Genomic DNA, 13,670 nt, shown 5'->3' with positions numbered 1-13,670 from the left:
CGTTCCGTTTGCTGCACATGCGAAACGGATGGTAAGATTAATTTAAATGAAATATATCGTTAAATTCAGTTGTTGTTCATATATCTTTTTTAATTATAGGCTGTGTTTCTTGGATGTGAGCCAAGCACGATGGAGCTGTTTGTGGAGACACACATATGGAGTCAAGACCGCCAGAAGGGGGTGCAATAGTTCGTTGATAACCATGCTCAACATTTCGTGGTATGTTTGTTCAACCATTTTATTTTGCAAGTTATTATGTAAGTTATTATGTTTATTAAATTGAATATGATGATTACTTTTTTATTTTTATTTTCAGGAGACCTATAATAATCGGTTGAGGGAGAGATACGGGGACGATATTTTAAACCATCCGGAATTCGATCTGGATTTGTGGATGGAGGTTGGCTCATCCGGTGGACCTGATATTAATCAAGTTTACGGGCTCTCCAACACTACGACCGACAACTTGTGGTCGACCCGTAGTGTTTCAATTGTTGGAAGCTCCCAATCAATATCGAGCTCCAAATCTAAGGAGTTCGAGGCCTTGCAGCAGCACACGGCTTAGCTCACCGAGAAATACGGCCACCTATCAGTAGAGTACGCGCAACTTAAAGCATCTCAAGCACAACAAAAAGCGAAGTATGAACAACAAAAGGCAGCTTATGAACAGCTCCGCGAAATGGTTATGAACATGGCAAATAGTGGAACATGTGCGCCTAATCCTTTTTGGTCGTATAACCACCAGCCTCCTCCAGGATCTCCTTCTCCTCCTCCAGCTCCACCTTTATATTAATTTGTAATAAATATTATTTACTTTTAAAACTTCATTTAATATTTTTTTGAAACATATTCAGTTTGTAATGAATATTATTTAACTTTTTTTTTTGTTTAATATAAATTTTATTTGCATAATTGGTTTGTATTACAATTAATTTATATAGTTTTATATTATATATCCTAATAATTTTTTAAAAACAAATTTAGAAAAAAACAATTACCAAGGATTTTACTGACGGATTCATTCGGTTGATATTTTAAACACTCATCGACTGACTTACCGACGGAATTACTCCGTTGGCATTTAACAGTAGCTGCCACACTTATCGACGAATTTACAGACGGATATATTCGGTCGGTATTTCATACACTTACCGAAAGCTTTACTGACGGTTAGCTTCCATCGGTAAATCACGATATCACCGACGGAATACAAATCCGTCAATATATTTCAAGCGGGAATCTTTTTTTTTTGCGCGCAAATTCCGTCTGTAAAACCATTGGCAAATGGTTTTTTTGTTTTGCAGACCGATATAGCGACGGAATGTTGAATCACCGACGGAAGGAAACCCGACGGACATAATCCGTCGGTGATGACGTCGATAAAAAAATCACCTATGAAGTTCTAACCACACACTAACGAAATTTGTCCGTCGGTAAAACTGTGAAATCTTATAGTGAATAATATAGTTAAAAATTTAGAAATTAAAACCAAACTAAACCAGTTAATTTTTTAAAAATTTTTAATTAATTTAATAAAAAAATTTATAATCTGGTTTTTTCAATAATTTTTTATAATTTTTTTGATTTAATCAGATTTTTTTTACTAACTCATGTCTAAGTGCAAAGATTTTTATTTCTTTTGCTTTCCATTTACAACTGTCAATTTCCAACACTTTATTGCATGCTATGTGCTGATGGAATTTCAATTGATTTATATATGCTTTTTTAAACTATGTATATTCCCAAACATTGGAACACTCGATTTAGATCCACGCATATTATCATATTTTACTTGAATGAGTTTCTATTTTTAGGTGACATTTACAGTGCATTTTACACCTATTTTAAAAAAATAATAAAGATTTATAATATTAAATTAATAAATTTTATCTAATTTAATAAAATTTTAACAGAGTTTCTTTTACACGAAACCCCACCCAAATTTTCTGCAATAATCTACATGAAAAACATTTCCACAAACACAACCATCCATCATCATCATCATCGCATAACCCCAAATATAGCCCCAAACATACATTCCACGTACCCATAAACAATTCACAATCAATAGTTCTACTACTACCTTATTATATACAATATTAAATACATATAGTTGTTAAGATAAACTAACATATATGCATAAGAAATTCACAACCAATAGTTCTGCTATTACCTTATTATATACAATATTAAATACATATGGTTATTAAGATAAATTTAACATATATGAAAATAAAATTAACTATTAGTTTACAATTTACATATTACAATTTCAAAAGATATAATTAAACATGTAAATTGTCCTTTCAATAACAATTTCCCTTTTTGTTTCAGCATCATTACTTTGGCCCTCGCACGACCAGACAAAACTAATTCAGTAACCAATGCACATTCTTTATTTAACCCATAACCCTTGTGCTTGTGACTGGATCCCACTCTTCAATTATTGATGTCGCGAATGTGATTAGTCCGCTAACCGTTATCTAAAAGCTCATAGCCCGCTTATGCAGCCGGCTTAAGCTCAGTAACCTTAAGATTTTATGGAAGAGAGTACTATCACAATCTCTATATTTACCACTAAAATTTTATGTTGATAATTGTATTATCATTTTATTAATAATTATTTTATTAACAAAAATATTTTATTAATGAATCTTTTATTAGTAAATTTTTTCATCAATAAATCTATTGGTAATAAAAAAAAATATTATTATCAATAAATTTACTAATGGAAAAGCACGTGAAAAACATTATCTATTTCATTCCATCGGTATTTTCCTAAAAAAATATCATATATAATTTTGTTAATTATTTAAAAATATTTTTAAAAATACATTTTACAAAACTATAAAATAATTAAATTAATATAAATCAACACTCTATAATATTCAAAACACTTTGAAAAAAGAAGAAGAAAATAAACTCAAAAAAATTTACAACAAATAAATAACATGAAAAAATAAATTCAACTAAAAATATTCATATGAAAATAATGAGGTTGTGATTGCTAAAAATTTTAAAATCCTATAAATAAATCAACTAAAAATTAATCTCATATTAAAAAAAATCATACAATAATATTCATAGAATTATTAAGAATAAAAAAACTAAAACTAAAATAAAAAATATAGTGAAAAAAAGAAGAAGAAAAATCTTACCTTATTTGTGGCTGCAAGTGAAGCTAAGAAGAGAAAAAAAATTCATAAAGTATATTAATTAAAAAAATTGAGAAGAATTTATACCTGAGCATGGAAAAGAAAAGAAAAAGTTGAGAAGAGAAGAGAAGAAAAAGAAATGGATATTGATATTTTTTATATATAGTGAAGAAGAAGAAGAACAAAGGAGCCTCGTATGTTATGAAACTAAAGATTCTAAACTTTTTTTTGGGGCATTTTATCGACGGATAATTAAATCTTAATATTTTTAATTATTTCATTGATGATTCCATTTTTAATATTTAATTTAAAATTTTAATTTAATAAAAAATTTCCAAAAACCATAAAATATTACTGACGACTTTTCAATCGGTCAGTGATTTCATCTATAATATTTAATTAAAATTTTTAATTTAATCAAAATTTTTCAGAAAACCGTTAGATAACACTGATGACTTTTCAATCCATCAGTAATTTTGTTTATAAAAAATAGTAATTAACAATGCAATTAGAAAGTAAACAATTTCAGAGCTTTCTGGAAAATACTAATGGAATTTTCTGTTGGTAATTTCCTTTGTAATTAATATGATAAACAATAGTCACAGTTTACCAATAAATTTACAGACAGATTTTAGTGACATAATTTATTATGTTGGTAATTTCTTTGGTAAAATCATTATTTTTTTGCTTTGTTTTAATTATTTTTTTCTTGCTATAATTTCGTTGATAAATACCGAGGAAACATTTTCATTGGTAAAATCTGTCAGCAATTTACCAATGAAAATATTTCCTCAATATTTTTGTTTGTATTTATCAATTTTTTAGTAATAAAGATCCTATATAGAATGGGTTTTGGACTTAAATTCACACACACAAGTGCATTGACCTAGCTTGTGCTTAGGCTTGGATTTGAGTTTATTATAAAATGATATTTTAATATCTAAAATATTATTTTTTCAACTAAAATTTAAACTTGGACATGGTTTGTGAAGATTTATTTCTTTTAGTTCAACCTATGAATGTTAACGATCACTTCCATAAGCTCTATTTTTTTCACTTTTCCTCGTCTTGTTTTTAGTTGTTTCATTTTTCTTTTAATACATTGGTTTTCCTTTAAAATCTAGAGGTTATGATTATCATATTGAGATGTATTTAAGTTATATAATTTTTAGTTCAAATGTTTTATTTAAAAGTATATATAAACTAAGATGACATTGTTAGAATCTTGAAAGTTTTATTGTAAACATCTTTTATATTAAAAAAAGAGTAAGAAAGTTTTAAAGACACATGAATCATCTTTAATAAGAATAAAAATTCATCAATTTTAAAGTATCTCAACAAGTAAATATTATCCTCTTATTTTGTTTAATCCATTTTTCTCAATATGCATGCTATGATTATTTTTCTATCTCTTATGCTACTTTAAATGCATGCTTGGTATGCTTCCTAAACTTTTATATATTTTAGTCTTTCATAGCATAATTATTATATGATAGTCTTTTATATATTTGCCTGTTATGATATACATGTTTACAAGTTTATTGCATGCTTATAATTTCAATATACATAAACTCTAGGTTTTTTTAAAACATTATTATGTTTAGCATGCTTTTCTTTTGTTGAACTAAATAATCTTTTTTAATTATTTTAATTTTTAAATTACATTTTTTCTTAATGTAAAAAGTTTAGGTACTGTTTTTATTTTATATCTTATTCAATGATAATAATTAAGAAACACTAAATTTGTTTAATCCTCCAAACCTAATTTAGCTCTAAACATGATTCACGGTTAGGCAAGTCAAACCATATATTGATAAACTAACCCTTATCAATTAAACTTTTTTAATAAAACTACATTATTTTTAATAAAAATTTATAAAAAATGAAAAAAAATATTGTTTTCCATAAAAAGTTTAAAAATTATTGACTAGATCATTACATATATAAATTGACCATGAAATTACTTGTGAATATTTACCTTAGTCATCTAAATTTATCTAAAACAATTTTTTTTGTTAGTTTAAAGATAAACTTGATCCAAATTAAATTTTAAATCAACTGGTTACCAATACTAGGTTTGCCAACTATGAGTGCATAGGTTGGAGGATAGAACATCAATGTGATTAGATTAATATTCTTTTTGAAAATATGGTTAATATTGTTTTTTAAAGTGTTTTTATATTAAAATATATCAAAAAATATTTTTTTAAAAATATTTTTAAAATTAGCATATCAAAATAATTCAAAATATATAAAATAATTAATTTTTAATAAAAAATTTAAATATTTATAAAATATAATTTTCATTGTATTTTCAAATACTACACCTAACCGGACAAAGGAATGACAAGAAGGGGCCATGCAGTTAGGTTTATTTTTTCGAAGAAAACTTAACTTCACTTCACGCCCCCGAACATTATTCTTCTCATCATTACTTCCCCACCTCAACTCACCCGACCCTCACCTACTATACAAAACTTCTCACGTAAGAAAAATAGTTTCAGTAAATAATATAAATTATATATAATAATTTTATATAATAATTTAAATTATTATATTAAATTAGTTTTTTAATATGATATCAAAGTTTTGATATTAAAGGGTTATAAATTAAAATTTCATCATTCTTATTTATTTAATAAAAATTAAACATAAAATAATATAAATTTATGAAAGTTTCAAGTTTTACTTAGAAAGATATATTTAAAAATAATATAAATTTATGAAAGTTTCAAGTTTTACTTAGAAAGATATATTTAAAAATAATATAAATTATATATTAAAACATTATCAAATAATTTAAGTTATTAGATTGAATTGATTTTATATACAAATCACTGTTATATTCATAAATATAGTTTGCCCTTGTTTTTAAGCTAAATGTCATTGTGGTTTTTTTTTTTAAAAAATATTTTTTGTTTATTTTTTAAGAATTATTTTTTATATTAATATATCAAAATAATATAAAAATATAAAAAATAAATTTAATGAAAGGAAAAAATAAAAAAATTAATTTATTTTGAAAAAAAAATTTAAAGCACTAAACAAACATTTACTCAATTTTTGACTAATTGCGAATATTAAACTACTTTGAACTATCCCATTTAACATTACAAATTAATCTCTGCATGCTCATCACGCATAAATTACATATAGGTCCATTATTACCAGGCCTACTAACGATGAACCCCTAGCCTCGTACAAGTATTTTAGGATTGTTGATGCCTGAGAGGTGTGGTTGGATTTCAAGTTGAACTTAGTTCTAGCCACTTAATAATCATTGCTTCTAAGATCCTCAACTTGATCTCTGTACTAAATTCTTTTTACTCGGTGCTTTTGATGCATAAGGGATGGAATTAAGCAGTAATTGTCACTTAAGAGCTTTTGAATTCATTTTTTTTAATGGTTAACTTATATTTATTTTGATTTATTTTATAAATCTTAAAATTAATGATTATATAAATTTTTAATCACTCTAAAATTTATAAAATTTAAATTAGTAATTTTTAAAAAACAAATTTAAAACCTAATTAATTAAGCTGTATTTTTTATATTCAAGAACTGCTCTTATTTTAATGAAGTATAAGTTCTTATTTTAATGGAGTATAATATAATAATGCAACTCCAGATTTCATATGGCAAAATCAAGGAAGATATACTGCACGTAGCAGCATAATTAGGATGAAATGTTGGATTATTGGAGGCAAGAAAATTTTGTTGATTGGCATATTCAATTATGTATATAGGCCATACTTAAATGATTCCTTTTGGGCATATCATGTCTCAGCTCTCTATAAAGACTTGGATGAGCATCTTTAAAAGATATATATAGCAGGATTTTGAGCAGAAAATGAGATACAATAATTCTCAACATTGCCTTACCCACTTGTAATACATCAATCAATGTAGTGATTTGCTATCAATCAAATAATTTGTTTAATTTCCAGGTGAAGACCATGTTGCATGCATGTATAAAGCCAGTGAAGGCAATCAAATCACCACGTACCTTCACTTTTATTTTATTCCGTTTTTCTTCCCGTGAGATGACGAGGGGGGTGTTTAAGAGTATATTAAAATAGTATAAATATAAAAAGAATTATTTGCAAAAAAAAACCAAAAACTTTAAAAAGCACTTACATTGCAAATAAAACCAGTACATGATCATTTCAAATAAATTAGAAATAAATGAGAGGCCGAGAGCTTTATAGGAAATCTAAAACGGCTTCAACTCAACTGAGTCTTGAATTTGTATTTAATAATTATATATTTAAGTTTTTTAAAATTATTAAAAATTTATATAATTATTAATTTTATAATTTATAAAATTAGTTCACGTAAATACAAACTGGTCTAGATACTAACATTTCAAAAAAAAAAACCGTTCTAGCCCTCCCTTGCTCGTTCTCTTCGCCGTTCTCCCTTCAACACAAATCTTCCTTTAGGACGGAAATTTTCAAGTGCCAACTACGAACATGGATCTACAGGTCATCAGAACTATGCAATTGTCGTCGACAGTAAACCCATTTGATATTTACAGCTATTTATTTATTGAAACAGCTATCCTATATTAATTCTTAGGGCAACCAGCTTCTGTTACCATGTCTTGCACCATACTGCTTCTTTATTGTTGCCTCCGAATTTGAACAATTTCTATGCCTGCTGCCTCTGTGAGATACACGCAATGCATTAATTCCTTTTTTTGTTCTTTCTTTTTTAAGGTTTGAAAGAAAGAGAACAACTGAAGCCATGATGGATCTTAGACTCGTTTTCTCTCGATCCCAACTTCTATCTTACCTCCTTCACGATTGAATTCGAGATATTCTAATGAAAATCATAAGTATTGATACCATTAATCGTTGAATTTTAGTTTTGTGAGCCACGAATAAGTTGATTGTGGCAAACATTTGTTTAAGATGGATAATTTAGAAAGCTTGGATAAATTAAGAAAGAATTCTTGGTAAGGAGGGATACGACCTTTTGTAGGTTTTCAATGTTGCTGGGTTGGAAATGGTGGTGACGCTATTGCAAATGCTGATATAAAGGAATAACCATTTTAAGTAAATAATTTAGATTGTTGAATAAGATTTTAATATATAATTAATATTATATTTTTATAGGTGAAAGTTTTTTAAATTTAAAATTTACATAAATTTATGTTATATTATATTATATTTTTATAAAATAAATAGAAATGATAAAATTCGAATATGTGATTCTTTATTATTAAAATTTGATATCATATTAAAAAATTATTTTAATTTAATAATTTAATTTAATAAATAAAATTTTAATTTATAGTATTTTTTAAATGATTATATACAAAAATACAAAACTGAATCACATAAGAAAAAAGAAAAAAAGATGGAGTACAAAGCAAAAGCTCTCACTTTCTCTGTACAAAACCAACCTTTTCCCATTAGCGAAGATCTGCCTTTGCCTTTACCATCACACCCTCTTATTTGTCTTGTGAGTACGATCTCTAATCTTTTATTTTTCTTCTTCCTTCACTTCTTTCTTTATCTCTCTTTCCTTCCCTTTTCTTTTCCTCAGTTCTATCAAAACCTGTGCTGTCAGTGTCTCTCTCCCAGTTAAGATCACCATCAAAGAATGAACACATCCCTACTTGTTTCTTTTCAGTAAAATCATATTCTCTCTTCTTTATTTTATTATTGTTATTTTCGAAACTGAATCATTAACATTAGCTAGGCAAATATACGCATTCAGGGCTGAGATTTGGCCAACTTCCTGCATAATTTATCATACATGTCCCATGAAATTAATAGCACCGAAAAAATGCATAGAGCCAGGGCATTGCATGTGACGAGTAGGGAAAAAAACCAAAATTCATGTAGCATGGAACGGAAAGATTGTTCTAATTGGAGCCATTAGAGATGGCATCAACCATTAAGAAATTAACTATATCTTCATATACCATCACCTTTCACCATTCCTATGATTCCCAATAACCTCGAAAATGGATCTTCACATTGGATCCATTATGGAAAAAGAAAAAGAAAATACTTGGTACTTAAGCTCATCATAGTTATTATTAGAAACTACACCATCAAGCCACTAGCAATAGCACGATTTGTATCAAGATGAGTAGTTCCATACACAGGAAGCTCGTCCGAATACCTACGATCTTTTCCGATTACTGCAAGATGATCAAGCTCGAATAAATCCGAACTCGAATAACTTGCAGCATCATCATCCTCGTCCTCATCTTCATCGTCATCCTCGAAACGATCATTGTACTTTCCGCCAACACCGATCTTAATAACATCATTTTTCTTCTTATTTTGATGATAATCTTTGAAGAACACTCTCGCCACTTCCTCAATTCTCCTACTCTTCTCCACTACTTGGTACTTAAGCTCATCATCTATTTTTCTTGATGGTGATTTCCCAATTTCCCATGCTGTTGACAGAGAAACAGACTTTAGACTTGATTCTTCCACATCATATAATGATTTGTGTCCGACTGGCCTGCAATCTTCATCAACAACTATACTCACAGGGTAAAATCTGACACTCCTTTTAACCCCATTGCGTAATTTCTCCCTTGTCGATGGCGAATGCTTGCTCAAACAGGATCTTGAGAACGATGAAGCAGAAGAGCAGGTTGATGCTTGCCCTGAGTTAAGTTTCCTTTCTTCATCAAAGGTTCCAATGGTAGGTGAATTCTTTGATTTCTTTGTGTTCCCTGTGGTGAAGAGGGAATTAAGGAAATTTGCGAGCTTGCTACCCGGTGAAATTGGCTGTTTCACCTTCTTTAGATTGCGGCAAGTCTTTAAGGCTCTTGATTCGGGCTTGATTAAGCTCTCTTCAAACCTTGGTGTCTGTTCTGAAGCAGAATTGTAGTGGTAATCATCGAACATAAGCGCTTCCCTCTGTTCATAAAATAGAATCCTCTCTGTTTTTCCTGACCGGGCCGACGCGCTTGTCCTGACTGGCTTAGGCCTTGGTGGATTCAAAGAAGAAGCCCTTGAGAATCCACCATACATGGATTCTGTATCAGAAGATGAGAACCCACCAGAGCTAGAATCCGAAGAGGTTGAAGTGGAGCTCAAAAACAGGACATCTTGGTCAAGATCATGATCAAGCTGTGATTTTCTCTCGAATTCTTTCAGGTTTTGCCTCCTCTGTTGAGTGATGAGCTTTTGACTCACCTTCTGTTCCATCCATTTTTCGATCAAACAAGCTCGTTGAAGAGCTGACATCCCTTCTTCTCGTTCAATTTTAATCCCACTAGTACCTTTGTTTTGTTTCCTCGGCATTGTTTCTCGATAGAATTTCAACTCCTGATGTTTTTGTTCACCATCATCAAAAGATCGGTAGATTTCATCCAGAAGAGATGAAGAGAAAGATGGGTTCTTGATATCATGCTTGTTGTATCTTTCCTCCATTGTTTTCTCCCACCTACGCATGCTTTCTACGTTGGAAACGAGTACATCAAGGAGAGATAAGGCTTAGGGAAAATGTTTCACTTTTGTTTGGGTTTTGACAGAGACTCAAAATCTGCAATACCGACACAAAATAGGAGTAAATAGTCATGAAAAAAGAAGTACATTAGAGAGATAGGAACATTATTTAAAACACAAGCAAGTGTGCTCTCCCCCCCCCCCCCCCCCCCCTCTTATCTAGAGAGAGAGAGAGAGAGGGTGATGGCTAATGAGCACAAAATGTCACGCTTGACTGAGACAGGAAAAAAATGAGGAAGAAAGGAAGGAGGTTTGCACGCCTTGAAGATGAAGACAATGGGAACAGAAGCAAGGGACTTTATAAAGGGATGCTTCCACGCGCGTGTCCATCCTAATTGCAGCCCTTGCCAGCTTGGAATTTTGCTTACTTGGCACTGATTCTTTGACCAGTTTATTATCCCCAAACTACCCCTACTTTAATGCTGCGTACCTTGAATGATCACCATCCAAATTTGAATTTCAAGCCGTTGATCTTGTTGAAGTAAAGATGCATGCATGGGTGATTGTAGTCTGTGGTGATCAGATGAGAGATTTTTTTTTTGTGTGTGTGTTTAATGGTGGATCCTTGTGTGGTGAAGGTGGAGGAATCTATATTTTGGTGAGTTATTTATTTCTCTTAAAGGTTTGGTGCGAGGGAAATGCTATTATTAATTAATTAATTTTAATATGTAAGAGGCATTTGAAGCAAGTATTAATGGAATAATGCATTTGAAAATAAGATGTAATAAACAAAGTTCAAGGCAGCCGGCCTGATACGATTGTAAATACTACTATTCTATTATATAAATAGAAAAGCAGGAGGAGAAGGTAATATATAAAGAAACAATCAAGGAATTCATAAAAAAATTGTTTTTCAAAATATTATTTAAGGTAATAATTACTTTTTAAAATATTTTTTTTAGAAGTATATCAAAATAATATATTTTTTATGTTTTAATTTTTTTTAATATTAATATATTAAAATAATATAAAAACAAAAAAAATTCATAGAAGAAAAATAAAAAATTATCGTACTTGGGTACCATGGTAAAAAAACAGTATTTTGAATTTAAAACAGGCCCTCTTACCATAAAAATAAAAAAGGTATCTATCTATCTATTTATTCGATGGCCTTTAATCATGGAAAACAATCTTTTAACCTAGCTTTTAACCATGGGTAATTAAACTCTGCAGCCGGAGCCGGAGGTCTTTAATCATGCAAATTTAACCTAAGAGCCTCATGCGAGCGCTGAATTTAATAACGGTCCTCTCGCACCTCCTCAAGTTTAAAACACGTTAGGCAATATTGGACTTACTTTGCTGATTCAAGGTTCCCGGCATGCTGCATCATTTTTCCAAGATAATAAATAAATAATAGGACTAGCCCTCATTTTACATATCTTTCCTTTTAACTGTTATATAATATATGATTTTGTAAAATTAACAGATACAACATTCTAATTTTCCCATAAACGGAAGGCATGCATGCATATCACCCATGCTTCTCTTTGTTTTCTAAAACGGCGTAGGATTGATTTATATTTGGTCAAAATTTTAGAAAAATAATTCTTGTTGAGATTTTAGGTTTAGCATCCGTGTTTAGTGAAAGTTTTAATGGAAACCACTAATTTTGTTTATAATTAATTAATTTCATTTAAGTTTTTCTAATTCATATAATATTTAATATTAATTCAGAAGATCTTTGTAAAAGTACAATTAAACATATGTCATCCTGAAAAACTCAGTTGAGAAAGTTGTTAAATACAGACATGTATATGCATGATGAATAGTAACCACAGGAAACAAAGAAAATCCATAGATAGATATAGTCCTTTTAACTACTTTGGAAAAGGGAAGTAAAATGTCTCCAGAGCGACCCGACATCGTTTCATGTTACGATACAAAATAAGGGTCATTTATGATATGAGATCTTCTAGAGTCTAAGCAAAGAAATGGTTACGTGGATGAAAGATAAAATCAAGCAAAGATATTCTTCTAGTATTTGACCTATAGCTATCTGCATTGCATATATTAATCATAGGAATCTCTCGTTATAGTGGTCACAAGAAAAAAAAAAAAAGTAAAAAAATAGACAAATAATTAGAATTCTCATCCTTGAAAAATTGATGCCCTTTTGATGACGTTGGTAGCGCCCACAATAAAGTAATCACATAAGAACATAACATTCCAATTATCAAACACAAGGGATTAAATTCTTAATTTTTACCATCCGGATAAAATGTCAAACCTAATGGAATTGAACATGAACTACATACAAAATAAAACTATCATTGTCCAACCATCTTTTAGGGATTTTTATTTATTTATGTAGATACATAATATAGTATAGCACTAGATGGCATGCCCACGAGCTTATAGAGTAAATGTGCTTGATGGTATTATAATTATAAATTAGTGCTATGAGAAATTGAAAGTGAGATAGAGCAAATATTCTATGAGAAAAAAAATTATGTTGGTAATAAAAAACTTGAAGACTCAATAGCTATTGGTAATAAAAAACTTGAAGACTCAATAGAATGAGTTGTAGCAATTCATCATGTTTTGTGAGGAAATCTATATTGTTTTCCTCACATGATTTAGCTTTACTTATAAAAAAAAGTTATAAAGTTAAATTCTCAACCATCTCAAAATTAAAAAAATAAAATTGATAAAAATAATTTTAAAAAGAATTATAACAAAAAAAATTGATATGGAGAAACATTGTAACAATCCACAGTATTTTGTCAGGAAAGCTATAGTGCTTTTCCCATATAATTTAACTTTATTATAATTATAATTTTCAACCAGTTCAATATTAAAATAAAATAAAATTGATAAAGATAATTTTGAACAAACTTATAACAAAAAAATAAAAAAAAAATTATATAGGGAAACACTATTGCAATAAACAGTGTTGTAAAGAAAAAAAATTATAAATTAAAATTCTTAACCAAATCAATATTAAAAAAATAAAATCAATAAATATAATTTTGAAAAAAATCATAAAAAATAAAAATAAAAATAAAAAACATGTAGGGAAACACTATATCAATCC

The 13,670-nt window shown here is 29.0% G+C and overlaps 1 protein-coding gene across 1 annotated transcript; it reads right to left on the bottom strand.

Moving 5' to 3' along the window:
• Positions 1–9,211: 9,211 nt before the first annotated feature.
• Positions 9,212–10,561, bottom strand: LOC105115806 (uncharacterized). Its single transcript, XM_011012831.1, has one exon. It carries the CDS (start codon positions 10,559–10,561, stop codon positions 9,212–9,214), a length of 1,350 nt encoding a protein of 449 aa, XP_011011133.1.
• Positions 10,562–13,670: the final 3,109 nt, after the last annotated feature.

This window comes from Populus euphratica, unplaced genomic scaffold (genome assembly GCF_000495115.2).
Source record: "Populus euphratica unplaced genomic scaffold, PopEup_1.0 scaffold768.1, whole genome shotgun sequence".
Taxonomy (NCBI): Eukaryota; Viridiplantae; Streptophyta; class Magnoliopsida; order Malpighiales; family Salicaceae; genus Populus; species Populus euphratica.
The sequence above is the reverse complement of the archived record's forward strand: the minus strand, read 5'-3'. Positions and strand labels throughout refer to the sequence as shown.